This window comes from Phalaenopsis equestris, unplaced genomic scaffold (assembly GCF_001263595.1).
Source record: "Phalaenopsis equestris unplaced genomic scaffold, ASM126359v1 Scaffold001112, whole genome shotgun sequence".
Classification (NCBI taxonomy): Eukaryota; Viridiplantae; Streptophyta; class Magnoliopsida; order Asparagales; family Orchidaceae; genus Phalaenopsis; species Phalaenopsis equestris.
Genome location: NW_018165551.1, coordinates 190,123 through 209,361, shown reverse-complemented (window position 1 = coordinate 209,361; position 19,239 = coordinate 190,123). Strand labels below are relative to the sequence as shown.

General features: G+C 35.8%; 1 protein-coding gene across 2 annotated transcripts in view; it reads left to right on the top strand.

The window, feature by feature from the left end:
• Window positions 1-204: 204 nt before the first annotated feature.
• The window catches only part of LOC110033203 (tRNA 2'-phosphotransferase 1-like), a 30,978-nt gene continuing 11,943 nt past the window's right edge, over window positions 205-19,239 (top strand). The window contains exons 1-4 of one of the 2 annotated variants that reach the window (XM_020737107.1): window positions 205-506; window positions 582-668; window positions 797-944; window positions 9,481-9,570. In XM_020737107.1, coding sequence (XP_020592766.1) covers window positions 307-506; window positions 582-668; window positions 797-944; window positions 9,481-9,570 — 525 coding nt within the window. In that variant the 5' untranslated portion in view covers window positions 205-306. The remainder of the gene's footprint in view (window positions 507-581; window positions 669-796; window positions 945-9,480; window positions 9,571-19,239) is intronic. The other variant, XM_020737108.1, reaches the window with a different exon arrangement.

Below are 19,239 nucleotides of genomic sequence, written 5' to 3'. Positions count from 1 at the left end.
ATTAATTAGTACAAGATAATAATAATTTATTTAAATAAAGTTTTATTAAGCAAAATACTCTAAACAATCATCCTACAATGGTGAATTTTGCATTACATGTAGATTATCTAACTTCAATTAATTTGATAATACATTAAATATTAATAAATCAAATTAATAAAATTAACTTTAATAAAAATAAATTAAAACGAAAGAGCTATCTCCTCTCCTTCGCTCCCCCTTCCACTTTCGCCTGAAGGCATCTCCTTCGCGCCGGAAACCTCGCGATAGAGTCATGCTCTAAATCCGTTACCAGAGAGCCCCTAGATGCGAGCTTCGATTGGTTCTGCCCTCCGCCTCTTTCGACTATCCTCGCTTCATCGAGTTCCGCCTTCATCTTCTTTCTTCAAATTCTTCTGTCCAGTAAGTGCTCCACATCCCATCCTTCTGCTTTGCATGGACAAGGGGAACCCAGCTGATTCCCATCACTCGAAGCCCTTCTCCTCTTCAGCCACCTCCAGCAAAAGGTAATCTCCGACTAGTTCCAATCACTATGTTTTCATTCATGTCCTAATCAGGGTTCATGATACTTTTTCTCTCAGAAGCGGGAGAGGGCGGGGGAGGGATTTCAGTAAGGGAGATTCTGTCGGCGGTGAGGACCATCGGATTGATGCCCTTGGTCGACTAATGTACTTCTCCATACCAATCTCTTATATCTAATATCAAAATTGTCTTCCGTTGGATCTTGGACAAAACTTTTCAGTTCCAGTTAGCGGGATTTATATAGATTTTTGGGCCATTTTGATTAAATTTTCAGGACTAGGATTCTTCGTCATATGGCTGCTGAGGTGAACTTGGAAATGAGAAGTGATGGGTTTGTTCGTGTTGGCGACTTGTTGAAGCTGAATCTAACTACGTATGCTAAAGTGCCGCTAAGAGCACACACTATTGAGGATGTGAAGGAGGTCAGTAGAAATAGCTTTTGTTTGTGAAATTAATATCGATAATCATACAATGGGATGCTACCAATTCCACATTTATTTCCAATGCTTTGGCTTCCTCTGATATGGTTTTCTATATAAAATTAGAGTACATCTAAACAATAATTCTTTTAAAAAAGTGGGTTGAATAAATTATTCTCTGGGATTCTTCGTATATGGATAAAAAAGTTAGATTTGAGCAAAATGTCTTAATCTAATGAAGAGTCTTAAAATCTGGTAAAAGACTGTGTTTGTGTAATATTCCACATAATTCTTATGAATATACATATCTAAATCTTAAATTTTAATATTAATGAATATAACACTCAAATTGTTTGCAGCCCATAAAAAAACACTATTATTAACTTCTCAAAAGTTTAATACACCTTTTTATTCATAGATTTATGACACCAACATATCATAATGTAAATATAAATGTTTGGGTGATACAAATTTTCCTAACTTTATATATAGTAAAATATTCTATATTAATTACTTCATATCAAATTAATATGTTTATATGAATGGAAGGCATCTTTGAGTAATACATCTCTTATTTGACTATGACACTTTTTATCCACTGCAAAAATCTTATCTTTTTGGTAGTGATCATTAAACACCAATCATTAAATAGTTTTTACAGTAGCAAATAACGATAGTTGATGAGGTCCTATTTTAATTGCAGATTTGAGTTGTGTAGCATTATTCATTCAAAAATGTTAATACTTACGTTGTTAAAACATGTGTAATTTCTTCTTGTTGAGCTTTTTGATTCATTCATTTTATTTTACTTATGATTGCTTGTTTTATTGTTTATATTCTTAATATTTGTTAGATCGACTCGTGAGTTTTTGCAAGGTTGTGAAATCAGACTGGATATCAAACTGGAAGAAGGAAATGTTTCAGGTTCATGAGTTCAACCGGGGTTGAAACGAATGACATAATAAACATAAAAATTAATTAAATATGATCCAAAATAATGCAATAATAATATAATAAATTAATAATACAAATATCTTTGGGCCGATTTATAAATGAGTCGAACCCAAATAAATATTTGCTCTTTTGTGTTTGGCTTAAAATAATTAAATAATTAAATAATAATATTTATTTATATCTTCTTACATTAAATTTTGTATGTAATAAACAAATGCTTAACTTTTTTATTTTTAAAAATTATTTGAGTGGCATGTTTATAAAAAATACAAGTTTAGGTGTTAGATATGTAAATAAATAAGATTTGAGTGTTATGCATGTAAATATTCTTAAAAATGCTGCATAGAATCCAATGCATTCAAATGAAAGTTCTCCTAGTTACCTTAAGTCCCACATCGACAGTTGTCTTTAGACATTTTGAATATCTATATAAAAGGAAGGCTTAGCTGTGAAGCTTTTCAGCCATCAAATTTCAAATCCTTGGAAACAGGGATTTATAATATAAATATTCATGGATTGCCCAAAAAATATAAAATAAATATAAAACGGTTCATTTGAACCACAACTGGTTTGCCTATTTTAAGGTTGTACAATCGGTTTAGGCCGATTATAGCAATCCAATTTAAGGATAGTTTTTAGCTTGCTCAAAACCGAACCAGCAGCCGGTTCACGGTCGAACCGGCCAGTTCTATCCAATTTTTTAAACCGTGGGTATTTGATGTAAGGGGCATATTGTATTTATTTTTTATCGAGATTCAATTATTAGACATGGACTTTAGAGGTTGAATTCAATGTTCAACGGGGCATCAACTTGACAAAGACCCCAAATAGTTAGTAGGCATTGAGCCCACTTTTGTTGGGATGCAAAAGAACTAAGAATTAGGGCATGTTTGAGGCAATTACAACTTATTAAAAAGATTTTGCTCAACAATTGTGCCAGTTAAATGCTGCTATAAGCTGTTACGAGGAAACTATGTTTGTTTGTTTTGTGTAGTAAGTTGTGCTGCAACTGTTTATGATAAAAAACTTGTCTGCCCTTGTATTGCTCTGCTGTTTATAACAAAATCAGTCTATGTTGAATAACTCATACATGAAAATAAAAATTTGATTCAACATCCCCAAAAACTCATAAGTTTAATGATTACAACTAAAAATTGATCTCACTAAACAATAACAAAAGAAGCAAAAATAAAAAATAAAACTATTAAAATAATAATTAACATTATCATGGTATTGAATTTAAAATGCAGATGATCAATTTCATAAGATAATCTATTTTTCAAAGAAACTCTCGACGCCTGATCAGTATCTGAGGTGGAATCGTTGAACTGATCCGCTCACCTGAAAAAGTCACAATCTTCCTTTGATATATTCCTTGGACACCTGTAAAATTTTTTCCCATAGCTATGCTTCTTTTGTGAAGTAAGTAGGGAATACTGCAGTCCATAGTAGTAGTATAAAACTCTACAGGCACTAGAAAACCTCAAACTTATATTTTTTGAAGGTTTAAAATCACAGATCACAAACAATTAGATGTAACATTAACTAATAAGAATAAGAGAAAGACACAATTCAAATTTTATAAAACTGTGATGTTTCAGAGGAAAGGAAAAACCGACAATTAATCTGTCTCTGCGAGAAGACAAAAGATCTTAAAGAAAGAGGATCTTGGCTACCTTTAAATCATATAATACCGAGCTCGTATGTGTCACATCAAAGACCATTCAAAAGAACTCTAACAGTTGTATGGCTGAAAAAGTGAGAATCTTGGTTGCCTTGATGACAATTTCATATATGTCAAAAGCCATATCAACATATATGCCATCCATAAAACTTCTATGGTCATATAATTTATCATACACCTCCAAGCAAAAAAAATAAATAAATAAAAAAGTAAAAAAAAAAAATTAAACTCACAGTTGCCTAGGACATCATCCATGTGGGAAAGCATATATGTAGGACTGAAAAAATAATTTGCACTAAATTGAGATTCCACATGGACATCATTGCATAAAGTGTCATCACAATAAACTTTTTTTTGTGTCTTTCTCTATCCATATTATTCATTGTTAATGTTACTAACACATATAAATAAGAATTTGTAAGTAGTTCATTAAACAAAAATAATGATGATGAAAATTCCAAAAGTATTGAAAAATTGTTTTGCTGGTACATATCATTCAAACATAAAGACGTCCCACAAATAAAATAAGATTCAAATATCCCGATTATTATGAAAGTAACGTAAATAATTAACCCTACGACGGGGTGTCATCAACATAATGAACTCTCTTCTATTCGGGTATTTGAACAACTTCATTGAAAATAAGTAAAATGACATGTTTTCATAAAATTTTGGAGTTTCTTCCAGAATTATCATAACTTATTGAATAGAAGTTGCATTTGATGTGCTAGACTCATTGGTGCATGAATAAACTATTTGTGAAATCTGACTTCTAATGAAAATTGCACCATATTTTTTATTTTTCTCCCTAGGACGTTTGTAACGACTAGTAGATTCAACTTCATTTAGGTTCGATTTGGACCCCTCATTTGAGTCAATAATTTTCTTAGCATCTACATGCTGGACTCTGTTAGCATGCACTATGTTGCTTTTGCCAATTTATTATCACCTGTGGCCATGAATCCACCACGGTCCAACTTTTCTTCGAGTTTAGGGTTAATGCCACTAAACTTGAACTTTTTGACAGTTGTCACTACCTACAAATTAATTGATAATTGATATTTTGATGTAATTGAAATTGACATAAAAAAGTAGGACTGACGTTTCATAAATTCTTACCTCCAATCTCTCGACTGTGCATTCCTCTGAAGCATCAATTATTTGCTTTATGGGATCCCAACTCAAGTCCGTAAATCATCACTTTATTTAGTTCAATATTTTTTAATCCTTTTTTAACCGTTCACAAATTATTAACTTCACCTCTTTATCTCACATGACAGACGAACCGATTTCTTTTTCTTACCCATCACAACTAGTAGCAAGAAAAAAAACGAAATAACATAAATTTGTGGCAAACAATAATATTTTTACTCATCAAAACATAAAATACCATTTAAAATCCCACAGCTGGAAATTCTACAAAAAAGAAACATCCGAAATCTATCAACGCATCACCACCATCACATCATCACAACCAATAAACTACCACCACTACTACCACCAACACACTACCACCACACATACCACCAACCAACCACCACCCCACTACCCCACCGCACTCACTGCCACCGCACATTTACCACCATCATCATCACCATCACACCACCACTATCGCAACATCATTATCACCAACACACCATCATCACAAGTGAGGCGAGAACCATCTCAACCAAGACAAAGAGCTAGCCAACCAAGAGATGGATTAATAAAACAAAAAAGTTATTGGGCATATGCAGAGGCTACAAATTATGATGAGCAACCAAACTGAGAAAGAGAGTAAACCACAAAGAGCAACCAAATCGAGAGACGAATTAAAAAAAAATCATTGGGCATACATAGAGGCCGTAAACCAAAATGAGGAGCCCATCCGAGAAAGAGAACAAACCACTAATAGCAGCCCAATCGAGACAGAGAATAAATCCAAAGAGCAACCTCTAAATTTCACAGAAAAAAGAAATGCAAATTCCAAATCCCTTCCTTTCAACATAGAAATTCAATTTCTCTATAGAGCAAAACCACAAACTGCAAACAACAAGCCACAAACTCATTGAACCACAAACTGCAAAGAGCAAAACCACCGAGAGAGAAAATAAACCTCAAAGAAAAAGGGTTGAAGGTACCAAACGACAATAAAGAGCAAAGGAACCAAGCACAGGCAATCCCGCGCCATTGGTGTCAAAGATCAGAGATAAGCGAAAGAAGAGAAAATACCTAGGGAAGAGATGCGAGAGAGGAGATAAGGGGAGCGGGGCAGAGACGCAAGAGAGTAGAAACGGACCTCGAATCACAAATAAGTTGGACAACCAGGTAAAAGGGACACGAAAAAGCGTGGACTGCGGAGTCGAGCTCGTGGCTCGAGTTTTGGAAACCGCTACCGCACTTTTCGAACCAAACACCTAATTCGACAATTTCCTACCGTTCCACAACCAATAAGCAGCTCCAAACAAGCCCTTAGCTTCATTCGATACCACGCCTTAAATTCTCAATATCAACATGGCTCAATCATAATATTCATCAAAATTTTTGGAATCCTGTAACTCTGAGAAGGAAAGTTTAGATCATACTAAGTTTGTATCTAACAATTATCATTTTCAAAACTTAGCTCCATCCAACATATATGATGTGGTAGCAATTAGTTAAAGATATAGCTTGTTCTATGGCTATAACAACTGTAAACCTGCACTAAAGGCACTTCTTTTTTTTGTTTATCATTGTCAGGTTAGTAGTTATTTCCTATATTTATAAACCATATAGTTTATATAGAGCTTGCTTTTGATGGAGGTTAGATAGGTGACTTAATATTTTATTAAATGAGGGATTTGATATTAAAAGTTTATAGTGGTAGTTTGAGAATTCGGCCTTCTCCCTCAATTATGGTAGAGTTCTTTTAAAGAGGCAGGGATGAAACCTAGTGTTTCTTGATGGATTGTTACTTTCGCTTTTGATTTAAAATGAAGAGAATTGGAGCATACAACCAAAGGAAAATAAGTGAAAAATGCATCTTGAGAACCAAAAGAAGAGGAAAGGGGGAGGAAGAACCTTACATGCAACTTAGAGCAATCCACTTGCATAAATAGGATCTGGAAGAGGAGGGAGGAGGCAAGAGTCTCAAATTATTCTAAGGTTAAGGGTGCCAAAATTTTGAAGCATTCAATTCAATATAGTAGTCATTAATCCTAGTGCTCTATACAAGGTGCATATTTAAACAAAAAATTCAAATAAATAACTAAATTACTCTTTGCTTATTACAATCAAAATAGTCAAGAAATAAAATGATAAATATATACAAATTTTGTCAACTTTATCTGATGATGTATTTATTATCTTTTTTTTTTGTTGTTGTCTAATTTGATTGTTTATAATTGTACTATGATAATCACACGTAACTTATATTGATTGAGCTGGATGGTGAGACGACATGGATTTTATATCATATTTATTTGACCCACAAATAAATATGATGGAAGTAACACAATGGAGTAATGGTTGTAATCATCACCCACCATCGATGTGGGTTGGATAGCTCCATCTGATGAAAATCATTTATAGGAAGACCTATTAACACAAGTATAGGTTCTAGAACTTTTCAACCATACAACAAGGCTATGCTAAAAATGTGAATTGGTATTCAAATTGATATATATGTCTGGCACAGTATCTCTTATTTGAGAATAGCAATATGCTAAAACGCTTCATGATCATAACACGATAGAAATACATATCTAACACTTAAAAATTTATATATTTTCTAGGACTAACTAACACATGCCTTTTTTTTTTTTTGAATTGTTATATGCTTATAGCTTACCAATTTTAATTAATAACATGTTATTCATGAATTCAATATCTAGTAGGGTGTAGTATGTAGACATAGTAATATATGGACAGACTTGGAGTAAGTTCTGAAGGTACTCATGTCATGCAGTCCAGTGTCAAGTTAGTGAGATTGCAATTCACAATCAATTCAGAACTTTAAGTTTTCCAATACGTTGTAGTGCTTTATCTTTTTGCAGTGTTTCTTTAGAGGTGTCCCCTTAATGTAGATCTTCTTTTTTTTCCTATGTTTGCTTGGTTCCGATAGAACAATCTGCAAGTGCAAGTTCTGGTATGATAAACTTGAGTGAGGAATTTAATGCGTTGTTTTGTGGTTATTTTTTGATGCAGTAAGGAATGTATTTTCAATTTGAGGGGGTGGGGGAGACATACTCACAATTTTTGATTGAGGCAGTTTTGAATATTAGGTGGGATGTGCTGTTGGCACAATTAGGATTTGTAGGCCTTTTAATTTTTAGCACTGAAATTAAATTCTTGCTTATTTTTCTTCTAAATTGAGATTATATGCTTAAAACCTCCCAAAGATTAGGTGGGAGATTGGGTTTAAGTAAAGACGGTCAAGGATGAGGTTCTTAATGATCTTATCTTTAGCCAATCTAACCCCGACTAAAGATTGTCTTTAACTTCATTCAGCTTGATCTCAAGAAAAGCTAAGCCTTTCTATAGGTTTGCTTGATCCAATCTTGGTTCAAGCGAAATATGGCTTGTTAACTTCTAGCTGAGCAAAAGCACAATTGAATCTCAATAAATTTTCAAACAACTGAGGGAAATTCTCTTACAACATCCACACACTTACATATGTTTAGATTCATGTATAAGTGCATAGATGCATACACTGTCATTCAAATATCTATGTACACATTCATACAAATAGACATTTATTTCAGTCTGATTTGGATTAGCTTAATTCAATTTTAATTCGAGCTAGGGCCTAGGCTTAGCTCATTATTTGGCTCATTAACTTCCATACAAGCCAAAATATTATGTGAATTTTGAGCGATCTTTGATCTTTTTTTAAAATTTCTAACCTTAGTTGTTGATGTCTTAAAGATTTGAAGAAGAGTGGTAACTACATTGTTCTACTTTTCCGTATTTGGCCATAAGAAGATGGGCACCGGGGAGCGCCATGATGAGAACTGTTTTCTAATATCAAAATTTGATGGAGATGGATGGATGGCTCTTATGGAGTGATTTTATGCCAGAAGTTGATTGCGTGTTCTTGTTTTCAACCTTTTTTTCCTCCTAAAGTAGAGATCTTGAAGTGGAATGGATAAGACACCGGGTTTGCTGATGGAGAGGATTCCATTTTTCATTTAACTTAAAGAAAATTTGACTATTTGAGCATAAAACCAAATGAAAATAAGTAAAAGCTTACAATATACTTTTAAGAACTAGAATAAGAGAAAAAAGGGAGAAAAATAAGATAACGGATACAACTTACAACCAGACCCCTCTTCTTGGATCTGGTGAAGGGAGCAGGCTAGAGTATATTTCTCTTCAAAGGCTAAGGAAGACCAAAATATCAAGGCTTTCAAGTCAATTCAATCACGAGTATCTTAGGGTTCCATACGTGTGCATAATTAGAGAGAAACATTTAAGGACTAAAATTTATACTACATTTAAGTTATTCAATTCCAAATAATAAAGTTTAAGATAAATACAGAAAAAAAATGGCTATGTGAAAGAAGGGTCGGCCAAGGCTTTAGGGTGGCTTATTTGATGCTATAAGTCATCCATCTAGTTTCCCGATTGGCCTACAAGAAATAAACGTTGAACTGATTTTGACTGTGCTGAAGACCAACATCAATTTTATTTTCGAGGATAGCTAAATTTTAGGAACAATTTTTCTAAAAAAATGGCAATAAATTTAATGGAGTATCATGTCAAAAAATATAGAGGAATTACATTTTTGTGAGTCTCGGTAAATTTTTTAACTTGAAGTTTGGTAGGGCTAGTGGTTTACTCATCACATTTTTCTTATCCCTTTTCCATAACTTTTTTTTTTAAGTGCAAGTTCAATGTGTGCGAGGTTATAAATTATTTTGCATTATTTTTTATCTTTTCTAGGCTGTGCGAAGAGATAATAAGCAAAGGTTTAGCCTCCTGGAGGAAAATGGAGAGCTCGTAGTCCGAGCAAATCAAGGTCATTCAATTAAGGTGATATTTTCTTTGTCCCCAATCTCTATCAAATCGGATTAATGATTATTTTCTGCTTACCAGTTGGAACATTATGTTATTATAATGCTAAAAAAAATTAAAATGTAAACATCATGTTCTATTTTATTATAGGTAAGTTATGGATCAAAACTATATGCTAACACTTTCTCATCATTATGCAGGATATGCATGTTTCTTAAATAATTTTTTGAATGATGATTAACTCTATTTTGCTTAATCTGTCTCCAGCAATTCTTTAATAGCAATAAACATCCGCTAAACCAAACAAATTATCCTTACTTCTATCCATAGAGAACAGTTTCCATGTTAGTTTTTTTTTTGAGATGGGAAGAACAAATGTATTGAATATTGTTGATAATGATGAAGATTATGTTCACGTATATTATACCTATAAATGTCATGATAATAATGAAGATGGAAATGTATGTCATACCTATAACTGTTTGAGATGTTTTTCCATACAATAAATTGACAGAACTCGACGTTAATTTATCTTTCTTGAAATTCACAAACAATTCTTTTTATTTATTTATCAGCTAATGAACATCATGTCGCGCCAAAACGTACCGCTAAGTAGGCCGCACAATGCAAGCATACGTGTCAAGTAATAATGCGGTTAAAGAGTACCGCGTATCGATCTCACAATGAAAGTTTTTTAAGAACTTGTTTTGAAAAGACAAAACATCTTGTTTACTAACTATTCCAGCCTATTTCTGCAAATTCAGAAAGCAAGGAAAGAAAATCCTAAATCTTGTAGATTTTGAAGAAAGCAAAATATAAGAAAACTAGGATTAAATTATGTTGGTATTTTTTCAATAATAATGAGGATCGTGCCTCTGTTATTTAGTTGTGTCACTTGGCTTGATTTTCATATAATATTTTCTTTCGTGGTGGTTGTCAATTGGGGATATTGAGTACTTTTTAAGTCTATGCCTAGGTCCCAAGAAGATTTGAAATTTCACAAAGATAGTTTCCGTTTATCTTTACGGTGTCCTCAATAAATTTTGATCCCCTATAATTGGTTTCAAGGTTCAGAATAAAATATTCCTATTTTATTCGAATCTTGTGTTTGATATTATCGTTCCACCATGCTTCTCCCGAAGTCGTAGATCACGATGAATTTTAACGTCCTATCTGACCAACTTAGAGTAAACAAAGACCATAAGATTAACTAATAACTTTTAACAATTCAAAACAAAGAGAATGATACGAGAAATCCAAAATAAAAATCAAACCAACCATCCCAAGAAACATAGCGACATGAAAAAACTGTTTAGCTACTCATGGCTCGAGAGAAAAACAAAGAAGATTTCATGGAAATAAAACCCGCAAAAAACATTTTTATTGCAATGTAAAGTGCTTACAGCTCTTTGATCTCCTCTCTTACAAGAATAACCTCAAATTTCTCTCACAATTCTCTCAGAAAATACAAACAAAAGAAAATCTTGAAGAAGAGAAGAATTCTCCCTCTCAACCCTAGCCTTTTATGCAATTTTCTCTCCAAATAACTCCCCAAATCTTCTAATTACAATGTTTTTATAGAATGAACTAAAAAATCTTTCCAAATTCGTCAGAATCCCGCACTAAAAAAAATTAGAAATATGAAAATACGCATCGGCGTGACCACACTCGACCTGCGGTGTAATTATGCCATAGGCTTGGGTTGGGCGGCGTGGTCACACCACCTTTCGGAGTGGCTACGCCAGAAGCTCTTTTGCACGGTTTGTTTTGGCACATTGGGCGTGTCCACGCTACTCAAATGGTGTGGTTATGCCTGATTCAGGTGTGGTTATACAAGTGTTGATTTTCCTAAAGTCGCTCGTTTTTGCTCCAATTTTTGTGCTAATCATCAAGTAATCTTCAAAATGCAATTCCAACCTTCTAAAAATGTAAAATCATTATTTGAAGAGGGAAAATGCTGAATTAAAGCATGAAAAACATGAAAATTTGATGCATATCAATCCGCCCAAACTTTACCCATTACTTGGGCTCAAGTAATCTTTTTACCATGCTCAAATTTTCAAATAAAAAAAACTTTCTTTCGTGCAATTCTTGGTCTTATTAATCACATAGGAAGTGAAAATTTTATTAAGGTCATGTGATCTTCATTTTCAAGTTAAAATTTCTTTGAAAATTACAATCTTATACCTATCGTAATTTATTTTCTAATTAAACATGAAAATTCTTTTTCATTTAGATTGGTGGGACTATGATTTCATTCTTTCAGATTACAAGTGATCACATACTTAATTCTTAGCGTTGCTAAGGTTTCCCATTAACTTTTCACGAATTTATACATTCCCTTAGATTTCTGATAAAGTTATGGGTAAATCATTGGATATAGGGAGAATCTAGAATATCAAACTGTGAGATCTCAAGTTCTTTACCTCAAGCTTCTTCTCCAGGCCATCCATATACTTTTTTGAGCAGATATTTATTTTATTTTTTATTTCTTTATTTTCTTAATATATATGAGGCCTACAAGAATTATTATATCTGGTTAGGTTTAATCAAAATTTTTTCCAATTTTTTATAAGTTCTAAGTCTATCTTAATCAAATGCTTACCTACCTCTTATCATGATTCCTAGTTCCTAAATAAATTCAATCACGTTAAACTTCATCCCTTATTGAAATAGGACATTAATGAGAAGTCTTTAGTCTTACAATTCCTCCTTTCTAAATTTTAAAAAAATTTCCTATGTTTAAATCGAAGAAAATCATTTATGGAACTTAATTACTAATATTCACTTACACCCTGACTTAAATAAATTTCACATTTCCTTTATGTAATTTTTTTCTTCTCAATATTGATAGAAGCTGTGTGAAATGTGACGATAGAAACAAATCTCTGCAAGCTTAAGAATTATCTGTGGCAGCCTGATGATGACTCCTCCTCAAACTTGTTCCACACCTACTAGCAATATATGAATGATGCACAACAAAATATACACCAACACAGGCTATGAATCACAGCTCAAACTATAATAGGTAAAGAAAAATCTGGGAACATGCTATCCAACTGCTCAAAGTAAAAAGTGCAGGTGAATAGAAAGTACATGTAACAAAAAAATGTATTGCATGAAAAGTCAACTACAATCACATCCAACTATCAGATCACAGAGATAACATCCACAATCAATTCAGTACACAGATCAAGTGTAGAAAAGAAATCAATCAACAACACAAAACACATCAGACAAAACACAATCTCTCTACTCTCCTCGGTCAGTTTCATCCATTGGGTCTCGGGTGGAGGGATCACGGGTCGGGCTCCAAATGGTGAAAGGTGGTGGTCGTGGTAGCGTAGCTCCCATCCCCTAGTGCTCCTGGATGCTCCCAACCGGCAATGGAAGTACTCTTGCTGGTGCTGGCTGGCATAATATGCATACTGGCGGTGAAGGTCGTCAAGCTCCGATGACATGGCATCTTGTTTGCTCCAGAGGTCTCTAACGTCTTTGATCAACTCCCCCTGAAGTGTCAGCATCTCCCTCATGTCTCGGATCAGGTCATCGAGGGGGAGTAATGTGACACTGATGCTCAACGTCGTGAAGATCTCTCTCCTCGCTTAGGAAAAGCAACAGATGACGAGGCATAACCCTGAACATAAGTAAATATGATCGGCTTTTGCAGCTGTGGAAGCTACTTATTGTCACCCGCTACTACACCCTCCCTCAAGCATAGGTTAGTGATAAGGCTAGGATGACCTATACATACAGTAGGCTATCAACTAGCAATGTAAACTATGGGCTCGTGAATTAGTTGCCCTATGTCAATAGAAATGCCTTCCTGAACACATTAGTTCAGAACGACCCGCATCTTCGTAACATCGGTCAAACTAGTGGTGGGAAGCAATCGAGCAACAATAAAATAATGTCAGGCATGGGATTTCCTAATCAAACAGGTCATGGGGAAATTAACTAGAACTTCCCCATCGTCACCAGGATGTGTCCTCCACGACCTTGTGGAAGCAGTGAGAAGACTGATCACCTTTAGGTAATCAGGCGGGGTGAGACTCCAAAACCACAATTTGGAATGTCCGGGACATAAAAAATGTAATTATAGTGGTGGCGTCATAAGGAACTGCCTTCCCTCGCACAATTACTCCCCTGTCCGTGGATTCTTTTGCATTTGCATAGAACTGACCAACGAGAGCGACTCCAACAAGTTCGACAGAATAGGCAAAGTTTCACCACCCCTAATTCAAAATCTCAACCTCAATATCCCTCCTCGGAAATTGGAATTGCACGTTCCGTGATGCTCTTCTTCTTGCCCACAAAGCTCAAAAATCTTTGTTGAGAGGTAAGGCCCACAAAGTATTTCCGGTTGTAGGTGGAGGAAGAACTCCCTTTCCCGTGCATTCTAGGAGCCATGACAGAAAAGACACAAAGCAAAGAAGCTTCGGAAGACAAAGGAAAAAAACTCAACAGAGAAAAAAAATAAGTCAAGATCAACTAACAAAAATTTTTCTCTGGCGAGAAAATTTAGTGAAGAGGAAAAGAGGACTTATTGGAGGAGAATGACACAAAAATCCATCTTCTCATGCCCCGATCTACTTGTTTACTAAGATTCCGACGAGATTTCGGCAAAGAATCCGGTGACCTATGGCTCTAGGGCTGAAAATAGCTACTGCAAGAGGAGTTCTCATGAAGAAGATGAAGAATCAGGGAAAAAATTAGGGCTGAATTAATGATTCGCGATCCTTGTTTCACGGGTGAACAGTAAGCGACGTGACCACACTCGATGGGTGGTGTGGTCATGTTGGTTAAATGCTTCACGGACAAGCAGGCGCTTTGACCACGCCTGAATACAACGTGGTCACACTCGTGCGAACAAAAATTTTTAGGTAAGAGTCGGCGTTGCAACATCGCATGGGTAAGAGTCTATCTCCTTAGTGTATCGTCTGTAGAATCCGACGTGCCCTAAAAAACTTCTAACTCTTTTCGCAGTGATAGGTGGTGGAAGCTCTTCTATCACTTCAATCTTGGTAGGGTCAACTTTCATACCTCTCTTCAAAATCTTTTATATGAGGTCTTTTTCCTTAGTCACCAGGAATTGACACTTTTCGCAATTTAACACCAAATTTGTTCCTCACACGTTTGTAAAACTTTTGCAAGGTTACTTAGACAAGAATCAAATGAAATACCAAATATAAAAAAATCATTCATAAAGTCCTCTATGCCAGTCTCAATCATGTCAGAAAATATGGACATCATACAATGCTGGAAAGTGGTTGGCGCATTGCATAGTTTAGATAACATCCTTCTAAAAGCAAATGTCGCATAGGGGCTAGTGGAGGCGGTCTTGTCTTGGTCCTCAGAGGCTATGGAGATCTAGTTGTATCTTGAATATCCATTTAGGAAGCAATATAATGGATGCCCTGCTAACTTTTCCAACATCTGGTACAAAAAAGGTAGGGGAAAATTGTCTTTTTGAGTGGCGGCATTCAACTTTCTATAATTAAATCAAATCCTTCATCCCGTGACTTTCCTTGTAGGAATCAACTCATACTTCTCATTCTCCACAACTGTGACTCCTATTTCTTAGGTATGCAATGGATTGAACTGACCCAGACATTATCTGTGATGAGGTAGATAATGTCTGCATCAAGTCACTTCAGGATCTCCTTCTTAACTACCTCCTTAAGGATGGGGTTCAGTCTTCTCTGTGGGTCAGCTTTCGGTGCATGTCCCTCTTCCATCAGAACTCTATGTATGCACAAGGATGGGCTTATTCCTTTGATATCAACTATGGTCCATCTAAATGCCATTCTAAATCCTCTAAGCACCCTCATGAGTTTGTCCTCTTGCTCCACACTCAATTCAACAAATATGATGGCATGTAAAATTGATGGTCCTTCTAAGTAGGCATACTTCAGGTGAGTGGGTAAGGCTTTCAAGTCCAAATATGGGGCTACCTCTATGGATGATGCTATGGGTTTGGCGTGCAAGGTCAAGTCCAAGGGTTCAGACCTCTCCCTAAACTACAAGCAGAGCAGATTCAACATTAGATATCTCAATCTCATCCTCAAACACCTCTTGCTCTGTTGGACTATCTTCCAGGAATTCTGAAAATTGGCTAGTCATTACCCCATCCATTAAGTCAAAGAAATGATCGTCACTTCGATCTTGGAGGAATCTCATATTCATGATACCAAATGTTGCTTCTTCGTCATTCATCCTCATAGTCAGTTTCCCTTGTACATCGATCATTTCCCTATCGGTGGCTAATAATAGTTTTCCTAAAATGAGGGGAATCTCCTTGTACTGCTCCATGTCCAGGACTACAAAATCAGCAGGGAATATGAAGCTTCCTTCCTTAACTAATATATGCTCGATGATACCATTGGAAAGACCATGGAATTGTCAACTAATTGTAGAGTCAAGGTGGTTGGTGTAGCCTCTCCTAGTTCAAGTCTGTCAAATTGACAGTGACATCAAACTAATGCTAGCTCCCAAATCACAAAAGGCTCTCCCAACAAATTTCTCTCATGTGACACATGGGATAGTGAAACTATCCTGGTCCTTCATCTTTTAAGGTAACTTCTTTTGCAATATTGCACTACACTTTGTAAGTGCCACTGTCTCTCCATTCCCTAATTTCCTCTTTCGGGTCAGCACATCCTCTATAAATTTGGCATAACTAAGCATTTGTTCTGGGGCTTCATCAAAAGGAATACTGATGATTAGCTCCTTGAAGACCTCTAAAAACCTAGAAAATTGTTGATCCAATTCAATTTTTGCAACCTCTAAGGGAATGGAGGTGGAATCTCTCAGGTTCTTTCTTCTTAGGGGTTTCGGGTTTTTTCAGTTTCCTTAGCAAGTCTTTCCTCTTTTTCCAAATCAAACTCCACATCCATGGGCGTTCATATTTCCTGGAGTTTCATCTGACTCCCTATCACTCCTCAACTTTTGTGTTTGAACCTGCTCCTTCTCTTTCTCCTTGGGGTTTACTTCAGTGTTACTAGAGAGTGCTCCTGGAGTCCTATGGTTGAAACAAGTCTCTAATTGCCCCAATTGTTCCTCAATGTTTCTAATGGCTACTCCATGACTTTGTGTTACCAGAAGTAACTGTCTTACCAACTCCTCCAACTTGGCTAGCTTTTGGTTCCGATTTGGGTGAAATCCAGGAGGTTGGGCTGGTCTTTATCCTTGGGCAAATTGGTTTTATGCTCCTCCCTTTAAATTGGCTTGGTTATTGTTGTTCCACTTTAGGTTGAGGTGTTGTTTCCATCCAGGATTATAGGTATTGGAGTAAGAGTTGTTGGCTTGGTTATGGTTTCTTATGACATTCAGAGCTTCTAAGGCAAGAGGTGGTAGGGTCTCTCAAAGTCTCATCTCTAAACTCCTTTACCTCGGGTGGGGCTTGTATTGCACTTACAGTGAGAATATTCAATTTCTTGGATATGACAACAACCTGGTTGCTAAGATATTCATGACATCTGTTTCATGCAGACTAGCCACCTTCTTGGGTTGCACTCTCTCAGCAGGCCATTGAAAGCTATTGGTGGTTATCTCGTCAATCGAGTCATAGGCTTCCTCACAAGGCTTAGACATGAATGAGCCTTCTGCAATAGCATTTATAAGGGACCTAAGGGAACCTACAAGTCCATTATAGAAGATTTGGATGGTCAGTCAGTTGGGTAAGACATGGTGGGGGCATTTCCTAAGTAACTCCTTAAATATCTTTCAGGCCTTATAAATGGTCTCTCCCTCAAATTCTGCAAAGGATGTGATGTCATTCCTAAGTTTGACAGTTTTGGAAGGAGGGACATACTTAGCTAAGAATTTTTGGGTCAAATCATTTCAAGTGGTAATGGATCCTTGGGCTAAGGAGTTCAGCCACATCTTGGCTCTATCCCTATGAAAAAGGGAAAAAATCTTAGTCTAACAGTGTTGTTGGGGATACTGTTATACCTAAACGTGACACACAGTTTTAGGACAACACAAGTATGCGTGTCAAGTAATAATGCGGTTAAAGATTATCGCGTGTCGATACCATAGGGAACTCGTTAAGAATTTGTTTTAAAAAGACAAAAATTCTAGTTTACTAACTATTCCAACCTTGTTCAACGAATTCAAAAAGCAAGGAAAGAAAATTCTAAATCTAGCAAATCTCAAAGAAGCAAAATAGAAGAAAACAGTGATCAAATTCTGTTGGTGTTTTTCCAATAGTAACGAGGATCGTGCCTCTGTGATTTAGGTGTGACACTTAACTTGATTTTTATACAAATTTCTCTGTCGTGGTAGTTGTCAACCGGGAATATTGAGTTCTTTTTAAAGCTATGCCTAGGTCTCAAGAAGATTTGAAATTTCACAAAGATAGCTTTTGCTTATCTTTATGACGTCTCCAATAAATTCCGATCTCCTATAATCTGTCGAAGTCGTTGATCCCGATGGATTTTAACATCCTAACTGGCCAGGTTAGGAGTAAATGAAGGTAAGAAGATTAGCCAACAACTTTTAACAATTCAAAGCACAAAAAATGATCGATAAATCCAAAATAAAAATCAAACCAAAAAAACCATCCCAAGAATCACAGAGGCACGAAAAACTGTTTAACTGCTCATGGTTCGAGAGAAAAACAAAGAAGATTTTATGGAAATAAAACCTGCAAGAAACATTTTTATTGCAATAAAAAGTACTTATAGCTTTTTGATCTCATCTTTTACTAGAATAACCTCAAATTTCCCTCACAACTCTGTCAGAAAATACAAACAAAAGAAAATTTGGAAGAAAAGAAGAATTTTCCCTCTAAAAAAAGCTTCCTAAATATTCTAATTTCAATGCTTTTATAGAATGAATTTAAAAATCTTTCTAAATTCGTCAGAATCCCACACTAAAAAATTTTCCAAATATGAAAATAAGCATCTACGTGACCACGTCTGGCATGCGGTGTAATTACATTGTCGGCTTGGATTGGGCGGCGTGGTCACGCCGCATTTCGGCGTGGCTACGCCAGAAGCTCTATTACGCGGTTTGTTTTGGCACATTGAGTGTGATCATGCCCGATTTTGGTGTGACCACGCCACTCAAGTGGTGTGGCCTGTGGTTACGTCAGCGCTAATTTTTCCAAAGTTTCTTGTTTTGACTCTGATTTTCGTGCTAGTCCTCCTGTAACCTACAAAATACAATTCCAAACTTCCAAAAGCATAAAATTATATATTTGAAGAGGAAAAATTCTGGAATTAAATTATAAAAAATGTGAAAATTTGATGCATATCTCATCACTAAACAGCTAAGAGAGTATTCTATGGGCGATAAAATTTTGCATTTCAGGCAACTTATTGCTGATTATTTTTGTTCGATTTTATGGATGTTTCAGTGAAAAGCATATAGTTTTGTTGCATGTAGAGAGTGGATAAATAACTAGACATTATAGTATGCAGGCTACTCCCAAGACACTTCAGACTGATTTGATCGTGGGCCATAGTCCTAGGGGAGTGGATCAATAAAGACATCTGCGCGCAAGTGGAACCGACTTTTTCGATGCTTTGGACAACAATGTAGCCGACAGTGAGATCCAGGTGCCGATAGGATTGGAGACAAGGAATCAGAAGCTTCGACGAATGAGGTCGAAGCTCCCCTAAAACCACAGCAGAAAGATGCGGTGCGGGACCTCTGATGTGTGCACCCCCACCACCCCCCCCC